Source organism: Festucalex cinctus, chromosome 21, assembly GCF_051991245.1.
Source record: "Festucalex cinctus isolate MCC-2025b chromosome 21, RoL_Fcin_1.0, whole genome shotgun sequence".
Lineage (NCBI taxonomy): Eukaryota > Metazoa > Chordata > Actinopteri > Syngnathiformes > Syngnathidae > Festucalex > Festucalex cinctus.
The window spans coordinates 6,146,061-6,172,399 of NC_135431.1; the positions used below are offsets into that span (position 1 = coordinate 6,146,061).

Consider the following 26,339-nt stretch of genomic DNA (forward strand, 5'->3'; position numbering starts at 1 on the left):
AATATACAAAACATAATATAAGACAAACTATACAAAATAGGAACATAGAAAAATGGAAGCAAAATCGGAAAAATCTAGAAAAAAATAAAATAAATTATGCTACAGGGAATGCTTAATTGCATGCCACGGTTTGATTTTGGCTGAAGTAATTAATTACTTTTTGCCTTTGTTAAATGACATAGGATACATGGACAGGTAAAACTAAACATTCAGAACCCTCACTGATCACCCTTTTTTATCCCCCACAGAAGTAATTTGTACCTACATTATAAAATGCTAAACTGATTTCCTTTAAGGGTAATTAAGATCTATTTAGGTTCTGAATCAGGACGTCTATTAAAACGTCCATGAGCAAGTAACATTTTTTTTGTGTGTTTTTGTTTTATTGACAAGGAGCACAGTGGCCCCAAAGGTGAAATTTTAGGGGCGGAAGTAGAAGATTTAGGGGCACACACTGTAAATAACAAATAAAAAGAAAAATTGAATCCAACTTATTAACACCATGATACTGATAAATGGGTGCTGTATCACAGATTTTTTTTAAGTGCAATTTTGCATATTTTTTTTACAGTAATATACCCATTTTATAAAATTTATGAAGGTTTGAACATTGTCAAAGTTTGAACAAGAGAGAAATGTGACAACATGTAAATGCCTCAATGAGAAAAGTGTATAAATTGTGCGGTCGGGGATTTTAGAGCCTTAAAACATTTATAAGAGTTGTAAAACATAAAGCTAACTACTTCGCGGATTTCATTTATTGCGGGTATTTTTTGGAACCGAACCCCAGCGGAAAACGAGGGAACACTGTATATATATTGAATCGCAATTTTTCTGAAAAAACTAGTGTTGTTCCGATTCCGGTATCAGGAGAGCCCCCAAAACTGCATTAAAACAAGTGGTGTCGGCTTCGCAACTATTTACAAATAACATGCCGATACCAATATTTCCGACGCTAATATCGGACTTTGGATGCAGCATCTTGTGTCTTGCTTACGCATGACGTTCACCGACGTGTGACGCGTTGTGGGTGTCTCATGAAAAATGTATTACATGTTGCAGCCAATTGGTCAGCTGGAGATTTAATTATACCCAAAGGCGGGTTTTAAAATACAAAGAAGCTACAACTGATCGCTGCGCAGCATCCAGAGTAACAAGTGAGAATTGTATGACTAGATTGAATACAACAGGTATTATTATCTTTGCTGTTTTGGATTTTTTAACAGCACTGACCTTTGCTTTTATTCTTTCTTTTTTCAGAACCATGAGCAACGCCAAGAGGATTGACGTTATTAATGATGTGCATCCTTGTTATCAAATAGAAAATGTATCTTATGTGCTTACAAGTAACCCTTCTTTATTATGTGTTTCACTGTATATGTTTCTTGCATTGTTGTCTGTTGTCACAATATGTGGAAACCTTTTTGTAATCATGACCATCCTTTATTTCACGCAGCTCCGAAATCCGACTAACTATCTCATTGTCTCCCTGGCTGTGACTGATCTTCTTGTGGGTCTTATAGTCTTTCCCCTCGGCATGGCCTTCTCCGTGAGCTCATGTATCTACCACGAGAACCTGTTCTGCAAAATAAGAAACAGTTTTGACGTGTCGCTGTGCACGTGCTCCATTTTGAACCTCTGCTGCATTTCCATTGACAGATATTACGCAGTGTGCCAGCCGCTGACATACAAGGCTAAAATGAATCAGCGTGTTGTTGTGATCATGATATTGATCAACTGGGGAGTTTCTGCTCTAGTTTCAATTGGTGTCATCATTTCCGGATTACAGAGTGAAGATTGCAAAGAAAAGTGTGCATTTGACGTTCTTATGGGAAGCGCTGTCGGGCCTTTTATATCATTCTACTTACCGGTTGTCATCATGCTCTGCATCTACCTGAAGATTTTGATCGTCGCATTGAGGCACGCACGCAGCATTCAGAGCTCAACCAAACCTGGGCCGACTGTCAGTAAGATTGAGAGAAAAGCCACCAAAACTTTAGCAAGTGTACTTGGATTTTTTCTCATCTGTGTGACTCCTTTTTTTCTTTGCATCACATTTCTGCCTTTTAACAACAATTTAGTGCCAGTTCCAGTCATTGAAATTCTAAACTGGCTGACATTGTCCAACTCAATGCTCAATCCATTCATCTACGCCTTCTTTTACAGCTGGTTCAGGTCTGGCTTCAGGATAATCATATCAGGAAAAATATTCCTGGGTGATTATGCTAATTCAGCATTGTTTTGATTTGATGTTGATGCGTGTGGATACAATGTATTGTGATGGGTGATTTATATTTTATACACATTATTACACCCGAGAATGCAGTGAGGGGACAAATCACGGTCACATTTGGCAAGTTCATTACATTTTGTTTGTATTACAATATGAATGTGAATATTTTTTTCAATGTTTCTACTGCTACTAATGAGATCATTTTTGCTATGCACCAATATGCAATCGTGCATATCCTTGAGGCACTCATTGTTGTACCGATACTCCAAACATACTTGGTCCATATTTCCCCTCTTTCAAGAAGCGCTCCAAACAAGAATTTTTTTTTCTTTGACTTATTTTTTATAGCTTGTTTTGTTGTTTTTTTTTTTTCATATCACATGACCGAGATGAGAGTTTTGGCAGTCATGTGTGGGGTGTTAAAATTAAACTTCTAGATTATTCTGATCAATAAAATATTCTTATAATCTCTCTGTGTCTCTCTGTCTTTCATGGCTCGGAATTTGACGACCACTTGTCTACAATGTGTATGATATTAACTGTAATGTCGCATATCTTTGAGAAGTACAAATCTTAATAGATCATATGATAACTAGTCGATTATTAAATCAATCTATTGATAATTTTGAGCCATTGTTAAACTTAAAATTATCCAAATCTAATTACTTCGGCCTCTTAATGCTCTTTAATTTCTGCAGTCTTTCTCTTTGTGATTAATTAAAATATGGAAATATCTACTTATCATTGGAAAACAATGATCATCATATTTCTTGATTTTACAAAATGTTTTCAGCCAAACCACAAACTGAATCATAATAAGTTTATTGAATTAGCTTTTGTTTAATCATTGAACAATACTAAAAACATGCATGGTTATTTGAAATAGATCACCAAACTCAGGCAAGATAATGAGCATTTGTGTTTTTCTTGATTTGTCAAACTTTGAATTAACATCATCAATTTGTATATTAAAATAAATATTATTAATTGCTTGTAAAGTTTTCCATGGGGTCATTTTGTCCTTGTTGGAATAAACAAAACATCTGCATTTTGCTGGATTAAAACAAATGAAAAAAGTAAATAAATAAAAATCTGACATTTTTTTATTTCGTATTTACATTTTATAACCTGTATCCTTAATTTATAAAAGCTGTTTTTTCCCCCCGAATCGCTATACCGTCAGTGGTTTTAAGTTTTAGAAATCATTAAAGTACTGTACTGTATATTAGATGTTGCTGCCCCCTACTGTTGTTTTTTTTCCCAAAGACTGCAACCAACCACCAACATTGACGTCAAAAATTAAGACATTTATTTTCTATAATTTCCAAGTGAGTCATTCTTCATGGTAACGTTCACATACAGCAGTTGTGTACTCATGAAACATTGGTTGAGACTAATGTACTGTAACTAACTACAATATTGTATACATTACTATGAAATCCCCACCGTACTGTACAACAAACAAAATTATAAACATGCAATGAAAAGTAATTATAAAAATACATTTTCGTCATCAGCAATGCAGCTATGCTGTCCAATAGACCAAATATAATTCATACCACATTTTTTTTTTTTTGTATCACAGAATACACAGATACACATTAATAACATATTGTATTACAAAAGCATTTTCGATCAGGACAAACCCTGTATGTTTCTTTGGAGTATTTATTAAAAATACTTATCATGCATTAGTTTTTTAAATTACTATATATTAGCAGCAGATTTTATGTAATCATCTAAACCATGTACGAGTTGTTCACTTAATTATTATTGAAATACAAAAAATCAATACATGCGCTTTATTATTATTATTGTTGTTGTTGGTGTTTAGCATTAGATTTGTAATATGAATCAGAATTCAATAAGCTCCAAGGGAATGCAAAATACACTTTCAGCGCCAACTGTAGAGCTGAGCCACCAGAAACACCCCTCCTCCTCGTCCTTTAGGGGATTTGTAGTTTTTACTCCCAAGAACTCCGTCGAATGTTGGTGAGTTTTTTTGGGAGAGAAAACTACAATTCCCTCGGAGCTCCTCGAAAGTGCTACTTGTCAATATGGCTGTTGTCAGACAGACAAAGCGGAGAGGCGAATAATTCGCCTCTGATTAGAAATCCTTGAAAAAGAGTCGAACGGGGCACTGACATCAAACTGCGTTAATACCGGGCCTCAGTTTAAGTCGAGGTGGGCTTTTGGTCGTCTGTTCAAGTTAGATGGTGAAGTGGACAATTTAAACCGAGGTAAGTCTTGTAGTTTGGCATACAATACACTGGAAAGGTTGTTATATTAATATCAAACCATCGCTAGCAGCAGCAGCCTCAGCTGCCGACGGCGGCGACTCGTATCGTCTGCTAATCTTCGCTTTGGCACGGCTAGCATGTCATGCTAACTAGCGCACAATGCATACAATGCTGCCGAAACCGTCAATTTGCTGTTATTACTTATGGCGCCTTTGGGCCGATGTGGTTACGAAGGTTAAGGTTGGAATTTTTCGTTTATGTTGTGTGGTTTCCTTCTCACTGAACGGAACATCGGACAGTATCCGTCTGCCACAGCAGCATTCGCTAACATTAGCTGTTTGGGCACTGGGCGTGAAAACTGGCATCACTAGTTATCTTGCTTTGCCCTTAAGTGACTAAACCAAATACAAATTTGGAGTCCTAACTACAACTAAAACCCACCCTCGGTGGCTACTACCTAAGTAGAAACTACTAAACTGTTGTGAAAACGCAATGTAACTGGGGTTACCACGTTATTATCACGTAATTAATGTAAACTGTCAGTAGATAAGCATAGCCTATGTGAGTCAGTTCACGACTTAAAATCTGCCCCCGTTTTAATAAGGAGTTTGATGCATAAATGAATAAATTTTGTATTTAAAAACAGGTTGTGCAAGTGAAAATCCACTTAGTGTATGTAAAGTTTACACACCCTGTTCAAAAGCCAGGTTTTTGTGTTCAAACCTTCTTTCCATCTTCAACATCTGTATCCTATAACCTATGAAACCCAATTGAAAAGAAAAACTATTCAAATATATTAAGGGAAAGAATATAAAAAGTTGTACAATAGGTAGGTTGTTTACATAAATATGCACAACCTCAAACTTTATTGCTGCAGCTTTTGGCTTATATTTTTTACAACAGTCATTTCGTTTAACAGTCTTATCAGTGTGGCACATCAATGTGGCAATATGGTCTTCTTGGCAAAACAACAACATTAAAAAAATTGCATCACCTGTGCACAGCCCTCACCAGCTAAGTTCACATCATTTCGGTCAGACTCACATCTGGACTCTGGCTTGGCCATTCCAGAACCATTGTTTTGTTGATGTAGATGTTTGCTTTAGGTCATTATCATGCTGAAAGATGATGTTTCTCGGCATTTTAAGCTTCAGTTTTCTAGCGAAAGCCTGAATGTTTCATGCTAAATGCTGATGGCGTTTGTGAACTGTTCATAATTCATTCCTTTTTGATGATTGCCCCAGTTCCAGCCATACAGTTCTCGTTAACACGCAGTATTGCTTTTAATAATATGGTGATGAAACTTCGCTTTGTAACGCTGCCTTTCTTCCTCGCCATCATTAAAGCTAGCAGTGATGGGGCTAGGTAAAGCTAGCAATGCGTACTGGCCCCGGGCCACCATTACTGTCGGACCCTATCAACCTTGGTTTCATCACCTGTCGAGGTCCCTCTAATGCTGTGGACATTCTCTGCCAACCATGGCTTGTGCTATAAGATGTGACTACAAAATTGTCAGAGTAAGACTATTAGAACATCTGAACTTTATTTTAGGTTAATTAGAGGCAACTCAAATGGTGGCAGGTGTGTGCTGACTCTCATTTAGTTTGAATGTGATTTAATTAATTCTGAATGCAGCCGCTTCTCCAGTTATGAGAGGGTGTGCACACTTGTGCAACCATTACCCTTTATTACATATTACCTTCTCGAAAAGATTTTTGAACAAGTTTGTGTAAGTTTTTCTTTTAACACTCAGTTGAGAAGCCTGTGCAGGAGAAGTCATCTATGTTGCCCTCCATGTCTGGAATTAAATTATTAAATGCGTTGCAGTCTGTGAATAGTTAACTCTGTAAATGTTTGAACAAGATGACTAATGATCACTCAGTGTTTGTTTGTGAGCGTAAGAAAGTGTCTGCGCAAAATCCAAACTGCTGTAAAATGTTGATTTGCATATTTAATGCTGTAATTATGACTCTATACAGTACAATGCTGATTTCATTGCTATGCGTCAGCTGTCCTGTGTAACTTTGCATTGATAATCATCATTTTACAGCTTTAGTGCATTTTATAAATCCTTAAAGATAATGCAGCAAACTCAGACATGTTTCAATTTCAGCTATAATACCAAAATGCCCTGTGGAACAGAGGCAATGAATGCGTGCTGACCCAAAGTCACTTGCCATAGATGATGCAGGACTTGAGACTAACTTTTACATTAATAATCTCTAAAAAAAATCCGCAGTATAGCGAGCAGTATGGCTCAGTTTGCTGACCAACCCCAGAAAACAGGTGAGTCATGATTGGTCATTACCTGCTTCCTCAGCACAGGTGACATCCTCATCAGTCGACTGCAAGAGGAAAAAATAGTTTTTAAAGGTATTAATTGTACATAAAAAAAATAATTAAGTAATCAAATTAATTCTGGACAAAATATGAACTTTTCACTGCTGAAAATAGTTCAATGAGTCAAGCATCCCTTTAATTGGGATGAAATTTAAAAAGTAGTTTGTGAGCAACAAGAAATATTCAAGAATTTATTTTTTTTTAGCAAATTTACAGGTTGCACTGGCAAGTCGGAGAAAATTGTAGTTACACTGTGTCAAATTTTTGTGGCAAAATGATAGTCTGGAGCCCTGTGATGCAAATTGTACTTCCCCATTTGAGAGTGCCTTGTTTTGCAAACTTGCTGGTATTCACGATGCACACGTTACTTTAAAGTCATGTTTTACACGCCTTTCTATGTAGCAAACTTGACCTCCCCTTCCTTTTCAATTTCTTCCAACCTAAGCCTGACCACAATATGTTCTTGTTTTTTGAGGTTGTGCTGGCACAAACTGTACTGCAGTCTTATTCTAGACGCATTGATTTTTAGCATAGCAAATTGTTTATGAAAAGCATCGAGCGTGGGTGGCGCACATATACAGGAGCTGTTAAAGAATGGTGGTCAGAATGTTAAGATCGAATCAGCTGTCAAGGTGACTCTGGCACTTGGCGTGTGTTGCTCGCTGGTTCCCAAAAATAGCTGATTTTTTTTTATTTTTTTTTATGCCTGGCCCCTCCCTTCCTTTTTCTTTTCACACTTCTATCTCTCACTCTTCATTTTCTTATCTGCTGCTGCTTTATTTTCATCTTGCCGTTTTTGTTCTCTCACTTTCCCGACAGTTCCTCTCGACTTTCCCTTCTATCTTGTCATGCCACTTCCTCTCTCTGCCTCATCCTTCTCATTTTCTCTGCCCATCTGCAGCTGCGTTCTTTTTCACCCTTTCCGACTTAATCCTCTCATTTCCCCCTTGACAATCCCTTCATCTGTCTATTTCTGTCTTCTTGCAGTTCTTTGCCTCAGATTCCCTTTGTATTTCCCTTTACTTTGCCGTTCTCAGTCTTTCTCATAACCATTCTGATTTGTCTCCAGTTCAGCATCAGGATGTCTGACTTCAGCGAGGAGCCTCGCTTCACTATCGAGCAGATAGATCTGCTGCAGCGGCTGCGTCGCTCCGGCATGACCAAGCAGGAGATCCTCCATGCGCTCGAAACTCTGGACCGGCTGGACCGGGAGCACGGCGACAAGTTTGGTCGCCGTACCTCATCCTCCTCCTCTTCCTCCTCCTCCTACATGGTAGGCGGGACAAACAGCTGCACCAACAACTCTGCCTCCAACAACACTGCCTCCGCAACCACCACCTCTTCCGTGACGTGCAACGGCGCCGTCAACAACGACGGCGTCGGCGACCACTCCGCAACCACTGCCTCTTCTACGACCGCCAAGATATCCATCGCCACGCAGACGCAGTTTGGCAGCAATGAGGGGCTCTCGCCCTCTCTCAGTAACAGCTACGACACTTCTCCACCTCCTGCGCCGCCCCCGCCCTCCACCATCCTGCCCTCACCTGTCTCACTGGTGGCGTTGTCACAGAATGGGCGTGACAGCCTAGCTGCCACACCCAATGGGAAGCTGTCTCCTCCTCGGTACCCCGTGAACAGTGCCGCAGCAGCAAGAACCTTTGGGTTCGAGGCTATAGAAGAAGACCTTGATGTTGATGATAAAGTGGAGGAGCTGATGAGGTCAGTCGAAATAAAACTTTGCATTTTTGTTATCATAAGGAAGTATATTTGACCATTTATACCACAGTATGGTGCCGAGACTCAACTCAACATTGCTCTAGTCTAGGGGTCAGCAACCTTTCCTGTCAAATGAGCCATATTATTATTTATAAAAATCTGTCCTGCAAATGTTTTATGAATGTGGTAAATTTCTGCCTGTCTTCTTACTTTTTTTAATATTACTATTTTTTGACATTTTTTCCTGCCTGTTTTGCTATCAGTTTCCGACATTTTGGACAATTTTCTTGTGGACATTTTGTGGTCATTTTCGGGATTTCTTCTTTTGTTTTGGGGCATTTTATGGCTACTTTTTGAACATTTTCTTTCCTGCCTTTTCTTAAATTAATTTCCCGCCATTTTGGGACAATTTTGTTGTGGACATTTTGTGGTCATTTTCGGGATTTCTTCTTTTTGATTTTAGACATTTTTATAGTTACTTATAAAATGTTTTTTGCCTTTTTTTAAATAAACATTCTGACCTTTTTTTGACAATTTTATGAACATTTTATGGTAATTTTTGAGGATTTCTCTTTTAAGTTACAAAATCAGTGACACTTCAAGAGAGCATGGACAGAAATAAGGTGTTGTTTAGAATATAGCCACAGTCAGAATACTTCATTATAGAGAAAAACACCGCAAGATTTATGTTGGGGAGCATAAAAGCTTTTCTCTCCCACCTCAGACAATTTTATGGATTGAATTTGCAAAATGTCAAAGAACATTAGGGCTTCAAATCACATGCTCAAAGCAGCAGTGTGGTAGTTACTTAGGACCATTACAATCCATCAGTCTTCTTCCGTTAGCCACCTTTTCCTCAGCCTCTAAGCACTTTACACATTAGCCCTCTCCCACTGCCGCTGTAAACCTCTGATGCCGTAATGCTGCCCCATATGAGCAGTCTGAACATGTCCTCGCCGCATTAACCGCTGCCCCTGCCCCTACCTCTGCATTAGATTCACTGTCCTCCATGGAAAGCCTAAGAAGTTAAGTAGCATTCAAGTCCGTTCCACGTTTAGGACCCTCCAGCGGAATGATCCACATGGGCTGTGGGGGTGTGACGCGTTGTTTCAAACTCATCAACGATCCCACGTTGCCCTTGTGATTTTTCTCACTTCTAAGTGCACATTTCTGTCTCTGCAGGGGATTTGGAATTTATTTTTGAGTCAATCATTCCCACCCTCTCCCCCCTCTCCGCCGCTTTCAACGCTTCCTCTGTCTTGTACAGAAGCTTGTGCTACATTGATTCACTGGTGTCAATACACGCAGCTTTTTTTTTTTTTCTACTCTAATTTTAGCTGTGCTGCAGCCTGCAAGACACCAGTGTGGAGGATATTGAAGCAGGATGTCAAGAGTCCTGACTCATTTTTTTTATTTATTTAAGAAGTACATGTTGCTTTGGGACACTATGATTTGAAGGAATGTTGCAGAAATGATCATTTGAAAATGTAAACACAGAGATTCATAGAAATGAGTTGTTACATCTTGGAGTTAGTTTCCTATGTTGTTAAATTCTTAATTATGAGACATGCATTGCATTGCAAGATTAGCGATTAACTGAGTACTCTCTAACCACCGCCCTGTTTTTTTCCACAACGTGCTTTCCTCCCTTGAGGAAGTTGAGCACAGTTATACTAACCTGATATTGTCATCCATATGCATTTTGAAAATGTACATCATATGATCATGGCTCAGGCTTCTCAGCTTTTCTGAGTTACAGTGCAGGCGTATGAGTCATAAAAACATGCACCAATACTGTTAGAATGCAGCCCAGAGTAAGACTGAGCCTTTGTTTAATGTTTTTCCCAATAAGAATGTAAAGCCTTGAGATTCTGCAGTACCATTTTACACACACTGCACATTTTATTATCATTCTGGGGTGGCAAGTTAATTTCTGCTATAGACTTCAAATATAAACATAGACTGCCTGATTGGTTGCAGTTTGCTTCCTCAGCACTACCGGTGACTACATCATGAGTGATAAAAAATTTGTTATATTGTGAATGTGAAACAAATTTTTCAATTTTACTGTATGATTTTCTAATGGTCTCATGTGCATAACCATGGAGATGACAAGCCTGGTCTACGGTTGTCCTTGCTATCCCTATTTAAATGGCCATTACTTTGAATTCAAACTGCTTGGTATTTTTAACTCACCAGTCACCACGAAAGCCGGAGGGAAAAAAAAAAAAAAAAAAAGTACACGAGAATATTGTGATGTAGTTTGCTTTGCTTAAATATGCAATATGTCCTGAGTGACCTTGTGAAGAATGCAGTCATTTTGCATGGATATAGACAGACCAGAAGAACCTGAGCTGGATTAGTCTTTAAAACCAGAAGTCTGTGGAATAAACCCTATCCGGCTTCAAAGTGCTGCTCGCAAATGTATTAAAACATCGACTAACACTATTTGAGAAGTTGAGAGAGGGAATTCTGAAGAAATACCAGCCTCATTCAAATCTCTGGTGTGCATAAGACGAGGGACTTGACGGTTTTATTGACTGACATTTTTCGCACCGTTTGAAGGAAACATAAACAATATGACCAAAATTCTCCTGTGCTGTTTACCATTCTAAGAGTTCTATGTAGATGGGTAACTTAAAGTAGGTCATGTTTTTCAGTACACTAGAATTTAATCGATAGTAATTCTGTGTTGCTATTTTTTTGCAGGAGGGATAGCAGTATGGTGAAAGAGGAGATTAAAGCGTTCCTAGGGAACCGTAGGATCTCTCAGGCAGTGGTGGCACAAGTCACCGGTAAGTACCAAGCACATGGACAAAGCCGATTTAGAACATACTATGCCCATTGTCACTTCTTGATGTTCTCTATAAACTAGCGACATTAACTGTACATGGAAGTGCAACAGCACAGAATATACACTAGATGTTTAAAAAAAAAGGCTGATAAACAAAAGGGAATCTCCCACTAGGAATGCTTATCATAATCTATTGATAGAATTCAGTCAGATGTAATTGTTGATTAGACACTTTTTCAAGCACTTGAGGCAAAATTGAATGTGCACTATTTGTCATGTACACGCATGTAGACGAAATTCAAACGTCATTTTTCCGGTTGATATCAAAATGAATCTACTAAAAATCACATTTAAAATCATCCCCAAAGGCTCGTGCATTAAATTAATGACCAAAGACTAAAACGAAGGACATGTGTTTGCTATAATTATAGTTAGTTTTGTAAACATAAAATGTAGTTTCAGTTAGTTTTTGTTTTTTTAAAAGCATTTCTGTTTTTATTTTATTTCGGTAACAGTATTGTTTTTTGAATTTTAATTGTTTTTTTTAATTTGTTTTAGTTAACTAAAATAACCTTTAATGGCACCCGTTTTTCGATACCCTCCTTCTTACTTTGACCATCTCCAAACATGTTTGTTTTGTTTATTTTATTTGAACTGAGTCAAATTCCATTTTTATCATATGTTGCGGGCCACTGAAAAAATGGACGATGGGCCGCAAATGGCCCCCGGGCCGTAGTTTGGACACCACTGATTTAGGGTGTGGCCATAGTGACGCACTGTTGCCTCTTCGGAAGGGGATGACAAGACCAACCAGGAGTAGCTCCTTTTAAGCACGAAGGGGAGACGGATGATTTTAAATAACCCAACAGTTGCACTCGTGATGCAAGGAGCTAAATCACAAAGATAACTGCATTCTTCTCTCGTTTGCCCTTTTGTCGGTAAAATTATTTCAAGGGATTTGTCTGCTAACTGTGCCAGGGCTTGATGTAAAACACTCCCTAATTTGATGTCTGGCTGCCTTCCAGGCATCAGCCAGAGCCGAATCTCTCATTGGCTGCTGCAGCATGGCTCCGACCTGAGTGAGCAGAAGAAGAGGGCCTTCTACCGCTGGTACACGCTGGAGAAAACCACTCCAGGTACAGCTGAATGTTTTATTCTGCTAACGCAGATGCAGAGAAGCTGGTGGATTTCTAATTTCAATGTAAAGCTGAAGAGTTCTCAAACAAAAAAAAAATGAAGCAATATGCTGGCTGTGGTTTCCTCTTAGATGGTTGTTGAGATACTCAAAAGTATTCAAAATCCTGACATGAGCATTCTGAAGTGATTGCACTTCTGCAGCAGATGCATCCACAATTGTGAAATGAGTCAAGGCAACCACTCGGTCCAATTAGGTTTATTGTGGTTTACCAGAGTATGATAGAAGTAGTAGTAGCAGCCATGGCAACTAATGAGTGACATTAATATCTACTTTAGCTTCTACCACAACAAGGATTTACTATTTACAGAACCTTTGGCCACAATATGACATGGAATCCTAGTTAAGTCATTTGAAACTAAAAGAAAAACCTTTCTAAAGATGGAAGCAGAATTTTCAAATCCAGCTACATTCAACTAACTATACTAAAAGAGACACTTTTCAAGCACACTTCAATGTGGAGGCTTAAACTGAAGCTACATGCTGACTTTGCATCTCCAGTGTAAATGTGCTGTATCAACCTATAGACAGGCGGCAGACATCCCACGCCTTGTCCTCTGCGGCATGCTCCTTGGTGGAGGTCTGCCAACGCCATCAGCACTGCAAACTGCTCTTTTCCTCGTGATATTTATGGCCACGCTGAGCTCGGCCAAGCACCGCACACACTTCCATCAATGCTGCAGAGGAAGCCGATGTCCTTTAATGCTGATTGCAAGAACTGTTGCAGGGTTAACCAGTTGGGTTGGGTTATGACTCTGAAAATGTCTCCCACTCTTTAGCTGGATGTCAATAGTGTGCGTGAAGTTATAGTTTTGCATTGCGTTCATGTTTCCTGTTTTCGTCACTTCAGAAACCAATCGTCAGCACTTATTCAGATTTGGATAAGAATGCATGGTTTGATTACCATAACTTGCAGTCTTATTGTGCTCAGCTCAGGGTGTTTGACTAATTGTGCTCTGCCATGCATATTTTTCTTCTCAGTCTTGTTACTTAAAATATAATGGCGTAAGCCTTGATTAGTGCAGTAATTGGGAACTTCCAGATTTACAACTGCAAAGTGATGTATGGCTTTGCGATTTAACTGATTCCGATGCGACTTCATTTTATTTTATTTGGCGGGAGGGTTTGGAGGGATGGTCATTATTTTAACTTAATTTTTTTTTTTTTTATGACTCAGAATGGGTGAGTAACAGCCTCAGGCTGATATTGATTGAAAGAAAGTGGTATCAAACGTCTCTAATTTTTTTTATTTATTTATTTATTTTTGCCTCTTCCACACTTCAAATTTGTGTCCTCACTGACTTGCACATGGCTGCAAACGGGTACCTTACAAATTTAGTCAAACTGTCAAAGTAGCGATTCAGGTCCAAGCTGGATTGATTGTAAATTGAAGAGTCGTGCGTGAGGATTAGCCATGCCTGTGGGGTGGGAGATGATGCACTAAAAAGGCGATTATTATGTTTTGCTGGTTATTTTGTGAGCTAAATTGAATAACCAGAGTCAGAGTAGGAGATTGTGAGTTTTTTTGTGACGAGTGACTTGAAACACCACACTAACATTTCAGTAGCATGCTTAGATCATTGTGAGAAAAACATAACCACAATACTATACTGTACATGTGTAGAGTAACAGTATGCAGTTGAGAATAAAACCAGCAAAGTTAACTATCAAAAGTTGAGTTGCATGAATGATTACAAAAGTGTATATATAAACACTTGCCTACAGTGTATTGATAGCAGTGGTGGGTTGTACATTGACTCCAGAGTGACTCGGCACTTCTTGTCGACACAGGTGCTACCTTGAACATGCGGCCGGCGCCATTGCCTCTGGAGGAGATGGAGTGGAGGCAAACTCCTCCTCCACTGGCCACTGCCCCGGGAACTTTCCGACTTCGGCGGGGAAGCCGCTTCACTTGGAGGAAGGAGTGCCTGGCTGTGATGGAGAGGTGAGGAGACGAGCGAGTGAACACATTTCAGACCAGTGGATGGATGACAAGGCTATTGCGAAACAATATCTTCACTGATCTCCACAAAGAACATTGGCTTGATTGTAGAAAGTACATTTTTGTGTGTTTTACAGCTACTTCAACGACAACCAGTACCCGGATGAGACCAAAAGGGAGGAAATCGCCAACGCCTGCAATGCTGTTATTCAAAAACCAGGTAAGCTACAGGAACTGTAAATATGCTATGTGCATCACATTGATGATACTAGTTGATTTGATTACAAAAAAAAAACTGATCGTGAATAGATTTCATCTATCTTTCAGAGACTATGATGCTATTATCTACTTTTAATTGATTGTTAGATTTTGTTGCATTGAGGTGGAACGAGACATGTGTGATCTTTTTCAGGGAAAAAGCTATCTGATTTGGAGAGGGTCACTTCCCTCAAAGTGTACAACTGGTTTGCGAACCGCCGCAAGGAGATCAAGAGACGAGCTAACATTGGTAATGTATCTGTGGGACAGAACAAAATATTACAGCGCTGTACATTTATATCCCCCGAAAAAATGTCTACAGAAATGTATGCCTTTTTTTTGTTTATTTTGACTTATTTTTCATGACCACAATTTAATATTCTAGCGTGTTTTTTTAATTTTTTTTTATTTTAACTCTTTGATGGCCAAAGACGTTTAATAACGATTAGTAAAATCATGATGTATGCCGCCATTAACGTTAAATGACGTGTTTTTGTTGTTTTTTTCTAAATCAGTGGGCAGTACAACGTCTAAGTGCAGCGCTGCCTGGTCAATGGGTTGTGAAATCAAAAACCCCCACGAACTATTAGTGTCAAAGTCACATTTTTTTCACAAAAAGCTCGTCGTCTTATCTTTTCACTTTCCGCTCAATGTCATTTAAATTACCTATCTTCAAATGGTGATTACTAAAGAGCGGAATAAGGTAAAAACATACTTTTTTTTTTTTTTTTTTTCCTAATGAAAGAATGGAATGCGATCTTTCATGTGGGACTCAACTTGACACAATAATCTGTTTGCCTTTAAAGATGTTAAAAAATGCTCAAAATTGGCTGGCACTCTGGGGGTTGTTTTTTCTTTCTTTTTTTTTTTTTAAAAACATGTGGCAGTAAAAGTTCATTAGCAAGATATAGCAGAATAGATAAAATTTACAGAAGTACCCAAAGTTCTGAGATGTTCAGGAAAAAAATATATATATGATGACCAAATTTGTCAAATAAAGTTGTTTCTGACTGAACTGACATCCAGCAACTACTCATGAAACTACCTGTATGATGTTTTCAGTTCACTTTTGCTGCCCAACATACTTTATATCCACCGCAGAAGTGCCCCAAGCGAATCACTACTACACTAGAGTTTTCCCTGCGACTTGCGATTGGCCGACGATCAATCATAAATGTCACACTGTGTCCTTTTCCTCCAAGAAGCCACAATCCTGGAGAGTCATGGGATAGATGTGCAGAGTCCAGGGGGACACTCCAACAGCGATGACATTGATGGCAACGATTTCACAGACCAGGTGGAGCGGCTTCATTTATCTTCAACAACAGAAAATGATAGAAATTTGCATTTTATTTGCACGCTTGAGGCTTAATTGCTGTTGCATCACAAATTTGGGATGCTTAACTTCTCAAATTATAGCATATTTCTTTTTCCCGTAGGCATGTGATCTGCCATATTTTGATAAGAGACCTCTCAGCCGACCTTTTGGCCTTTACCGCCTGGAGCCCAGCTCGCCTACACAGGTAACTCTTCACACATTTAGTCGTACGTACAATAACTACTAGGGCTGCACGATATATCGAAAAAATATCGCCATCGCGATGATGGCACACGCGATGGGCCCATCGCAAAGACGTGCGATAAATTAATAAATTAATACTTTGTTATTGCTAGCGTATTCTTATTGCTTGGTTGCACGTTAGCGTCTATCTGAGTTAACCCAATCCGACGCGTCCTTAAATACGTAGCGTCACTCACCTCCCTAGATACTGCTCTCCTATTGGCTAGAGCGGCCCACAGCGACCAGTGAGCAACTCCGCAGCCGTGGATAGAGGAAGCTGCAATGGCTGACGCGGGAGAGGGAGAAATTAACGAGAACGACAACAATGAACTACTTGTGCCTAAAAAAATAGCACGTCTACAATATGGGACTACTTCGGCTTCAGAAGAGATGACTTGTCACAGACGCAAGTACTGTGCAAGTCATGTCGGAGAATAGTGGCTACGTCAAGAGGAAACACAACCAATCTACACAGCCACACGCAGTACAACCACAAGAAGCTATACGAGTCATTCAAATCGAAGACCCCATGTGTAACGACTGTCAAGGCTCAGCTGCATCAAATGGAATTTTTCGCTACCACCACGGACCTAAGGTCCAGTCGCACAACGGAACCATTTATGAGCACTTTGTTTTCAAGAATTATTATACATCATTTCATTTAAACACAGGATTTTATTTTTATTTAATTTAAATATAGAGAACACCACTCATGCTTGGGCACTTTATTTTCTAATATTGTGTTTTAAATAATACATTAAACCAGAAATGTTTAAGCTCTTGTTTTGAGATGTTTACAATTTTTGAACAAACATTGAAAATATGTAAAACTGAGTTCAGTTTGAGCAATGCGTGACTGTGAATTTAGATTTTTAATTCACAGAATACCTGTTACAGTTTAAAGCTCTGCATGGTTGTCACCCATGGCTACTGATTAGGAGTAATATATATATTTTTGTGTTGTTTTTTTCCCTCACAAGTTTATGGTAACAATTGTTTAAAAAGTTCAATGTTTGCAACCTTGTAAATTTAGTATCAATTACAACTGTGTAGATTAGATCATTAAAAGCTTATTTATTTCAGTACTAGATAAAGAAAATGTAATTTTAGAGATGTGTTAAATATCGCAATAATATCGATAGCGCGATAATCAACACCCATATCGCATATCGCATGTTTTTTCAATATCGTGCAGCCCTAATAACATTATAATCTTTATCAGTGGGATATCCAACATGATTTTCTTGTCATTTGCTAGTCCGGTCCAGACGTCTGACAGTGTTGAAATAAAGAAAATTTAAAAAATGTGTTTTGTTTGGGCAAACAATTGCACTGATTAGACCGCTTTTTTCCACTTATTGGGTGATGTAACAAACAAAATAAATAGATTCTGCTGTGCTACATATATTTATTTCATGTTGTCGTTTATACCAGATGATGTAACAAGTCTTGTAAAAATGATTTAAAAGTGGTTTCGGTTCATTTGTTTGGTGTGCACAAGGCTTCAGATAACGGCTTTCATTCTCAGAAAAAAAAAAGGAACTACTGCGAGCAGAGCAATCGGCTTGAACCAACCTGACAAGTGTAATTAAGATTGCTGACATAACTCATTTTAATGTGTTAAAGTTTAGCGCTGATGAAACACTGGAAATTGAATCTGGACAGAAACGACTCATTAAAATGACTTTTTGATGTTGATGAATTTCTAATAGATTAACTGCCCTTTGGAAGACAGTCAGCAGTTCATATTATTGGAACCTGGTTCTGTTGTTAGACCTGAAATAGGGTGACATAGCTTACAGAAAGAACACTACCTCTCGGTCAAATGGGTTCTGTTGAGACGACCGTTTATAGTCAGTAAACCATAGCTGTTAAAAATAACTTCATCAGTTTTTGTACTTTGTGGTCAACTAACACAAATCTGCTCTTATAGACACTTCATGTAAATAATTTCATATCCAGGTGTTTTGTTCAAGGCAGACACAAGTATAAGAAAGAAATAGTCTAGGTTTTTATTTATGTTTGTCTTTCAGGCCAATTACCGTACAATTTTAATAGATTTTAATCTAATAAACCAAACAAAAATTTATTTAAAAGTTTCATTTATTTAAAAAATTATTCCTGTGCAAAATGTTCAGACAATAATGTATACTGATTATATCAGTTTGAACAAACTTAACATTGATAGATTGTGCTCAAATGTCACAATTAACTCATTTGCTAAAAAACAAAAAAACAAAAAAAAACGTATACTTTACGTTCTATTTTAAATATATTACCATGCTCCCGAAGATGTTTTTTTTAATTAATTTTTTTATGCTAGAGCATGGAGAAGGCTTTGGGGTAGAGATAGACCGATATGCTTTTTTTCAGGGCCGATACCGATTATCGGTAGTCAAGGAGGCTGATAACCGATATTTGAAGCCGATATTCATTTGCAGTAAAAGTTAAAATGTTGGCATCAAATTTTTGAATAATGCAAACCCTACCCGTTCTTTACAATGGATTCTTCACACTGCACTTTTCATTTTACATCCTTCCATCTGCAATAAGATGATGGTGGCGGGGGGAGTTAAATGTAGGGGCCACATGACGTTACCTTTTTTTGCATTTGGGATACTAGTAGTTTTATTAAATAAATGTTATATTTTTATATTTTAAAGTAATAGGAAGAACCCTGTCATTCAAAATGTGCATCAGCTGTGGCATTACTTATTACTACAGCAAAAAAAAAAATGCCATGAGAAAAACTATTCATCCCTGAACACCATGCAGTTCTTGTAGACCTTATTCTCATTATGATTATTGTTATTTTTTACCATATAGACAGTATTGATAAGCTTATGATCTTAAATCTAGAACAGCAATATCATGCTACTCCTCTCTACAAGAGAACTGTCAAAAGACAGCTTCAGGACACACTTCATCATGTAGTTTACTGCCACTTAGGATGTCCCAATCAACACAGAAAAAAGGTAGAGTAAAATACCTTGGTTATAATAATAGTAAGAATAACTTGGTTAAACAGACATTGTTGCGGTGGACCGCTGCCAGTTTCTGCAGTTTAATGTGTTTTACACTTACAGACACGTGTGTATATGGGCACATTATTCTCTCACTACTGTACTGTACTGTATCTCTTAATGGCACAGATTTACTTGTCTAAATAATAACTGGGCTGCAACATTGCTAATTCACATTAACAAGCACTATTTTAGCTGTACACATGAATGGTTATTAACAGACGAGAAAGTTATACAACACACCAAACATGAGCTCATTACTCAAAGTATGATGCACGGAACGAAATTACATCACTGAACATTAATTGCAGCCGACTACGGCCCGGAGATGTCACATAATGGCGGCGCCCATTGAGAGCATAATGTCCCAACTTACGGCAAACATGACGTGAAAAGAGAGACAAAACGAGCAAACAAGCACACCATACTTTAGTGCACTTCTCTACTAATGCCTAACATACGGAAGAGAACACGTTCGTGTAGTTAAACGGTGTTTGAGACACTTAATTAGTTACGGAGCGGACTTTAACGAGGTGCACAACGAGCTGTCAATCAAATCGACGTCGAAGCTTAAGGCACACAATGGCAAACCAGTGCGACAAATAAACACAATATAAAGTAACTAAACGCTATTTAGTGTACTGTCACTGTGGCATCTAACTGCATAATCGCTGTACATGTAGTGGACGTGACCCAGAATGCAATGTGTGCGTCACGAGAAGTAAATATAATGACGTTACTCTACTCTTACCATGGAACTAGACAATATAATAATGACAACTGTTACTATTTGGAACCTTTCTAACAAACATTGTTTACGTATTTAAGTGAAAATGTGTGTGATTCCCTCCCCGAGTAGTTGAAGTAGCGAATTAGCTACTGGGTGTTAGCCTACATGCTAAGCTGAACACATCACTGTTAGCTAGCGGGGATTCAATGAAAGGCAATGCAGCTCCATTCATATAGTGCATTTAATACACAACATAATTCAATGTGTTTAGCTTATCATGGTGAAAAGTTCGGTGGAGTCTCTTCTCTTTTAACTTACCTTCGAAGCATGTGTGTCTCGCGTTGTGCCCGTGGGCGCGTGTGTGACCGGCAACTGTGATACATGACATAGACTACTGATTGGTTCCGGCTCTTGCACGGCTAACCAATCAGATGCTGCTGTGGGCGTTACGTTGCTGGAGTTGGACTCCATAACAGACAGAGACGCTCTGGGCTTCATTCGAAGCGAAAAGACGGAGTTTTAAAACTCTTTGACTGCCAGGCGTTATAAAAACAAAACAAAAAAATCCACAGTGCCAGCCGCTTTTGAGCATTTTAACTCATCTTTCAAGGCAAAAAGAATATTGTTTGCCTTTACTACATATACAATGTGGCTACTCAATGAAAGATCGCATTCCATTCATTGGAATTTTACTAATCATCATGAAACGTCTTTGGCAGTCAAAGAGTTAAATGGATCGCTTATATCGGCTGTCAGATTAATAAAACAGGCCGAAGCCGATATGTACCAATATGTCAAATATCGGCCCGGCCGATTATCGGTCTATCTCTACTTTGAGGCAGCCTCTGAACTGAAGAAAATGCTTGAAGCAATGGCAGTTATTACAAAAACGGCCAGCAGGTGTCAGCAGAGTATAAGAGACCAACCAGGGCCATGTTGCTTTTTTCCAGTGCTTTAAACATATTTGTGAATAATGATCAAACTTAGCTATATGCTAATGTTAATTGCTGCAAAATGAAAACAGTGAAATACCGTAAATACCGTATCTGCCGTATCCAGCAACTCGACTTCGATCCCCATAATCCTCTCTCCCTTGTCTCAGGATGACAGCGCCGCCCACAGCGAGCACCAGGATCCCATCTCCTTGGCTGTGGAGATGGCCGCCGTTAACCACACCATTCTGGCCCTGTCTCGAACCGGAGGCGTCCCCAGCGACATCAAGACGGAGGTCCTGGAGGACGACTGAACGGCGAGAGTGGAGGAAGCAACAAGAGGCCAAAAGGGAATTCAAAGGTGCATTCAACCGCAGGAACCTTACCTGACAACTTGGAACTTTTGGAGGACCGTCGTGTGTTTGAACAGGAATATTCTTCGAAATTAACTCATTCAAACCCCAAAATGCGTTTTTTAATACTTCATCCTTCACTCCCAAACACGTATTTATACGTTTTTAATGTTTGTTTGTTTTTTATGTTTTTTTATGCAAACGCACACAGAAGGCTTTGATGCAGCTTCTGACATGAAGAGGTGGCTTAAAACAAAACTAGTTGTTACAAAAAACGGCCTGTAGGTGGCAGCAGAGTATAAGACATCAGTCAGGGCCATGTTGCAATAAGCTCTTTTTGTCAGTGTTTTCACCAGGAATGTGAATATTGATGAAATTTAGCTTCCAAAACAAAAACGGATAACAATATACTTTTTTCCTGATGAAAGAAGAGATATAAATTTTTCTTTTGATAGGTTCGATGTTTTTATAGCAATAGAAGACAATATTCTGTGGGCCTTGCAAAATCAGTCAAAATCCAGTAAAACAGCCGAGAGCAAAGAGTGAAAATGGCTGGGAATGAATGAGTTAAGTTCAGTGTTGGAAAAAGACCTACTTGGGCGTCTCAAAAGTATGTTCCCAGAAAAAAATCCCAGAAACGGAATTTCTGAAATAGTTCCCAATGTCCAAACACACAACTTTCCCTCCAAGAGTTCCTGATTCCGGGGTGTTCCTAATTCCTACCGAGACCTCATTCCCTTCCTTCCTAATGACGGATTATCACAACTTCCTGATCTATTAACTAATCGTACAACTAAACAAAAAGGATACAGCTTACTATCTCAGAAAACGGTCTGTGGAAAAAAAAAAAAAAAAAAAAAGATCAAGTAGAATTCCGGGCCTTTTCTCCGTTGTAGTTGTACACCTCGTTCCCGCTCCTCTCCCTCCCCGGACACTCTCCTCTACTTTTCCTCTCCCCAACTCCTCCTTACCTCTGCAACCTGGTCGTCTGAGCCAATCCTCACTCAGTCTCACGCAACCTCAGAGACAAACTCAACAAATGTGTACTGTATATAAGATTTATGGTTCTTCTAGTTCTCAGTCGCCCCCCCCCCCAACCCCACCTAATGGCGTGCTACCTACCTTCTCTCGCCACTCACCCTTGTTATTGTGCAATTAACGTCAGGAGAAGCCTCTGGACGATGTCTGTGGGAGCGACGCACGGAGAGCGTCTCCTCCGTCGGAACGAATCCGATCGGCCGGCCGTTCCAACCCCCTCGGAATGTTCTCAGCCCCTTCGACGGGATCGTTTTGCGGTTTTCTGCTGTCGAATGCAAACCTGAAGACGAATAGCCTTAAGTTCCGAAACGCTTCTTTTGAATCTCGCTACGGGACTGCTTTGCATGTCAGGAATCATCAATAGTACTTTAAAATGATATTTCAAGTGTAGAAAAAAAAAAAGAAGTTTCCATTCAACAGCAGAAAGTCTTCAATCATTGTGCTTGAGGCAAAGAAGAATCAGTTTATGGGTCAATGTGATAATCAAGCAAATGTAAGCTATCTACTAATGGAAATCTGTGCTTTGTTTGAACGCCATCCATGCCAAAGGAAACGATGCTTTGATGAGGCCCGGCTCAAAGTCGGCTCTTGATCACCACGGACTCGTCAGACCGCGGTCTTCATGGACATTGAAGCCATTTCATAGATTTGGCAAATGTAACAGAGGCCGGATGTATAAATTGTGGCTTATCCGCCTCTATAATGGCAAAAAGAATGTGATATTAGCAGGTTTAAAAAAAAAAAAAAAAAAAAGTCATTATGTATATCAAACTACGTGGAATTGGTTTAGTCGTTGCCAGTGAAATTAGTTCAAAAGGTTAAAGCACCACTTGAAAATGCAGTTTTTCCTCTACACGTCTAAAAAGGACAGAAGTGTCGTTTCTCTGACGCGGCAACTTTTCAGTCAAACTGAGCTCGGCACTTTTTGATCAAAGGAGTAGATTTACATTCTGGGAAAAATGCTTATTTGTGTATTTGAAAAGGGTTCTACTCGCATTTATTATCAATTTCATTTTCCCAAAGTGTAAAACTATTCCTTATAAAGAGGCCCTTATGTAATGATTTTTTTTTCATACTTTATCAGGAAAAGAATATGTAATGAGATAGTAGTTTTACTTTGAAACTGTTCAAATGGTCTGATGTGGACGAATTGCATACTGTGGCTTTAAAAGTGTCTCCTTCAATGTAACATCTTCATGCATTTCAAAAAGGATTGAAAAAAGGATTTTAGGGTAAAGAAAAGAAACTAAAGTATTTATACTCATTTTTTTAAGGCTAATGTACAAAGTGTTTTGAAACGAAACATGCCTCTTGTTAAATTAAGCTTTTTTTTTTAAGTTCACCTTTTTTTTTTTTTTTTACACGTCTTTTTTTGTGTCCTACATGATTCGACTGAACAGCAGTCTTCCTGTTTGTGTCTGAGGTATTTTGTGAAAGACAAATGATAATGATGCACCTTACAAAAAGGTTAAGATTATTACTTCAAATTGATGTGAGCTCGTCCCTTCCCCTCAAGCCAGACTCCATTGGGAAATGTTTCCGATTTTGGCAGCGCTGGCACACAAAAAAAAAGAGAAAATCATTGAAATACACTTGTGCTGCATTCGGGGATGGTCGGAAATATCCGAGTTGAAACTTCCCAGTTCCGACCTCAAAGCGTTCGAGGTGAAAGTAAACAACCAAAATGGCGGATAGTGATAAATTGTTTTTTATTTTGGTCCCCAAAACTTAATTTGACCTCCAGGAAACTTACCTTTTTGCCATTTTGCATCATTTATTGTTTTAATCTTATTTCATAAGCATTTCATACAGTTAAGTAGTTTGCCGTATAATTTCATGCATGGATATAGCGGCAATACTGTCACGTACGTTGCGTTACATGAAGTTATGGCGAATATTCATAAACGAAGGCCATCTAGTTTTATACTCGAGTAAATTGTGTTTTGCCATTCAGAGTGACGTCACATTGTAGTCCGCCGGTGAAGTCGGGGTCCTTGTTTTTTTCCGACTTCGCGAGTGGAATTTCCGAGTTCAAGGGGGCGTTCCCGGACGCACTTCCTGGTCTGAACTCTGATTTTTCCGACTTACGACCATCCTCGAATGCAGCATTAGGTCCACAATTGACAGTATTTGGACTTGAAAAGTTGCCATTTGAGTTGTGTGCATGAGGAAGACCTTGGCCCACATAAAAGAATATAAAGCTCACTTTGTATTTGCCACGCACATGAGTGCGTCTGGAGATTCTCAACTTCAAGCTGCTTTCTAACGAATCGTCTATATTATTTCAGAGATGGAATAGCAGTACAAATTTCTGTACGACAGTGTTTATGTTCAAGCTTGGCAGAGGCCACTACGGGCTGGGCAAAACGAGTGTTGAGGTGCTCACGTGGTGAATTTGTCTTAAGGGGACTTTGTTGAAATGGAGGCTGCAACCCTGACAATGGTCCAAAGCGCCCTCCCCGGCATCAACATGTACTCCTGTTGTTGTGCTTCTTCTCCAGGGATGTCCTCTCGTGGTACGTCAGGGTTTCCATGTTACAACGTCCCTCCTCCGTATACCCTGTAAAACACCTCATCCGAATATAGCTCAGAAAAAGAGGACTGAATGCTGTTGTATCAATCTCTAAAGCTATGTTATGTTCAATTTTATTGTATTGCCCATTTTGGAATTTAGTGCCTTTTTTGGACAGTAGACTGTTCTGTAATTAAGATGTAGTATATATACATTTTTGTACAGTTTCTTTGTTCATTTTTTTAACTTGTGTTTATTTTAGTATGATATATATATATATATAATGTACAAGAGAATAAAGATATATCACTGAAACCTCCTTCGGATTTACTGTCATAAATCATCTCATGTTGCTTTGTGTCAACATTGTTTTGTTTTGTTTTTAAACGCAGGGCCACAAAGTCAGCATTAAGTGTAACGATTCAATGGAGACAAAACTTAAGCACTTAGAAATTAAAATTACCTGTTTAATTTTGATGCTCATTCTGAGAAAAGGTGGAGTCCTTTATTATCCTCGTGGAAATTGAACTCAACAGATTTGGTGTTCCAACTCGAGCGACGTGCCACCTGGCTGGCATCAACAATGAACTCACTGCTATATTATAAGCTGAAGCAGCACAAAGTCACACAGCCATTGTCCATGACTGTTTTATGTCAGAAGAAAAATGACATTTGTTAATTTCAAGTCTCAAAACGCGTAGAAAAAAAATCTCCTGAGGCTATAAGAGTTTTAAAAAAAAATGTAATTTCTTAATGGAAGATAAAAATCTCTTTGCACAGTTCGTAGTGACTTTAAGGCACACACAAAAAACAAGATAAAATGCTTAAAAGTAATTTTAGAAAAACATCCCTAAAGCAGCAAAACCCCCATAAGTATCTAAATATACGATATATAATGTTAGTGTCAAAACAAAACCTACACTTGTTGGCATGTAGCATGACAAAGTGTGCAACTTAACACATCCAGCATTGAACGAAAACTGGCGGAAAAAGAGTGATATACGTTAACATGTTCAGCTCTTCTGTCAAGAATTTTTATAGACCTCTCCACTATTGCGAGAAGATGATGATGATGATGATGATGATGATGCGAAGGCACCCTCTCCTTTGGCCAGAGCCGTAAGCGCCGCCAGGTTGGGGGTGGATCCCGACAAGTTGGCGCTGCGCCGCTTGTGCTGCTGTCGCCGCCGTTTGCCGCCACCGCGGCTCACCCTGTCCGGCCGCACCAGGACCCCGTAACCCGGATTGCAGTGGAAGTAGTGCTTCCCTCCGACCGAGCCGTCGTTCTTTCCTGGTAAACGGCACAAATATGATGGACCAATGAAGCTGTCAAACCTCTCGCATTTTCATTCTTCATTTTTAAACTCAAGCATTACATTACACTATCATTTTTATTTTATGCTATGCTATGCTATGCTATGCTATGACCAAACTAAAAACAAAGTCATTGGATACATTTGTATCCTCTAATT

The 26,339-nt window shown here is 38.9% G+C and overlaps 3 protein-coding genes across 12 annotated transcripts in view; 2 read left to right on the forward strand and 1 right to left on the reverse strand.

Moving 5' to 3' along the window:
- Positions 1–1,378: 1,378 nt before the first annotated feature.
- Positions 1,379–2,245, forward strand: LOC144010917 (trace amine-associated receptor 1-like). Its single transcript, XM_077511441.1, has one exon. It carries the CDS (start codon positions 1,379–1,381, stop codon positions 2,243–2,245), a length of 867 nt encoding a protein of 288 aa, XP_077367567.1.
- Positions 2,246–4,222: 1,977 nt separating this feature from the next.
- On the forward strand, positions 4,223–25,186 carry hmbox1b (homeobox containing 1 b). Of its 4 annotated transcripts, XM_077510752.1 has the most exons (11): positions 4,226–4,473; positions 7,883–8,532; positions 11,239–11,324; positions 12,349–12,459; positions 14,310–14,463; positions 14,598–14,680; positions 14,873–14,968; positions 15,921–16,015; positions 16,158–16,241; positions 21,135–21,325; positions 22,483–25,186. In XM_077510752.1, exons 2-10 carry the CDS (start codon positions 7,895–7,897, stop codon positions 21,276–21,278), a joined length of 1,491 nt encoding a protein of 496 aa, XP_077366878.1. In that variant the 5' UTR covers positions 4,226–4,473; positions 7,883–7,894; the 3' UTR covers positions 21,279–21,325; positions 22,483–25,186. The 4 variants fall into 4 exon arrangements, with proteins under 4 accessions (XP_077366880.1, XP_077366878.1, XP_077366877.1 ...); XM_077510754.1 differs by lacking the exons at positions 21,135–21,325; positions 22,483–25,186 and adding an exon at positions 16,485–17,775 and having other exon boundaries at positions 4,223–4,473; XM_077510751.1 differs by having other exon boundaries at positions 4,227–4,473; positions 21,135–25,186.
- The window catches only part of LOC144010423 (kinesin-like protein KIF13B), a 40,055-nt gene continuing 26,417 nt past the window's right edge, over positions 12,702–26,339 (reverse strand). For 6 of the 7 annotated variants that reach the window (XM_077510747.1, XM_077510749.1, XM_077510750.1 and 3 more), the window contains 3 exons: positions 20,351–26,158; positions 15,764–16,034; positions 12,702–14,450 (listed from right to left, as the gene is read on the reverse strand). In XM_077510747.1, coding sequence (XP_077366873.1) covers positions 25,893–26,158 — 266 coding nt within the window. In that variant the 3' untranslated portion in view covers positions 12,702–14,450; positions 15,764–16,034; positions 20,351–25,892. The remainder of the gene's footprint in view (positions 14,451–15,763; positions 16,035–20,350; positions 26,159–26,339) is intronic. The other variant, XM_077510745.1, reaches the window with a different exon arrangement.

What these genes read in the sequence shown, in the direction of transcription:
- hmbox1b (XM_077510752.1), top strand. Translation starts at nt 7,895, where the DNA reads ATGTCTGACTTCAGCGAGGAGCCTCGCTTCACTATCGAGCAGATAGAT. An exon ending in AGTGGTGGCACAAGTCACCG is followed by an intron (nt 11,325 to 12,348) that starts GTAAGTACCAAG and finishes GCTGCCTTCCAG; the next exon opens with GCATCAGCCAGAGCCGAATC. An exon ending in GCTGGAGAAAACCACTCCAG is followed by an intron (nt 12,460 to 14,309) that starts GTACAGCTGAAT and finishes TTGTCGACACAG; the next exon opens with GTGCTACCTTGAACATGCGG.
- LOC144010917 (XM_077511441.1), top strand. Translation starts at nt 1,379, where the DNA reads ATGTTTCTTGCATTGTTGTCTGTTGTCACAATATGTGGAAACCTTTTT.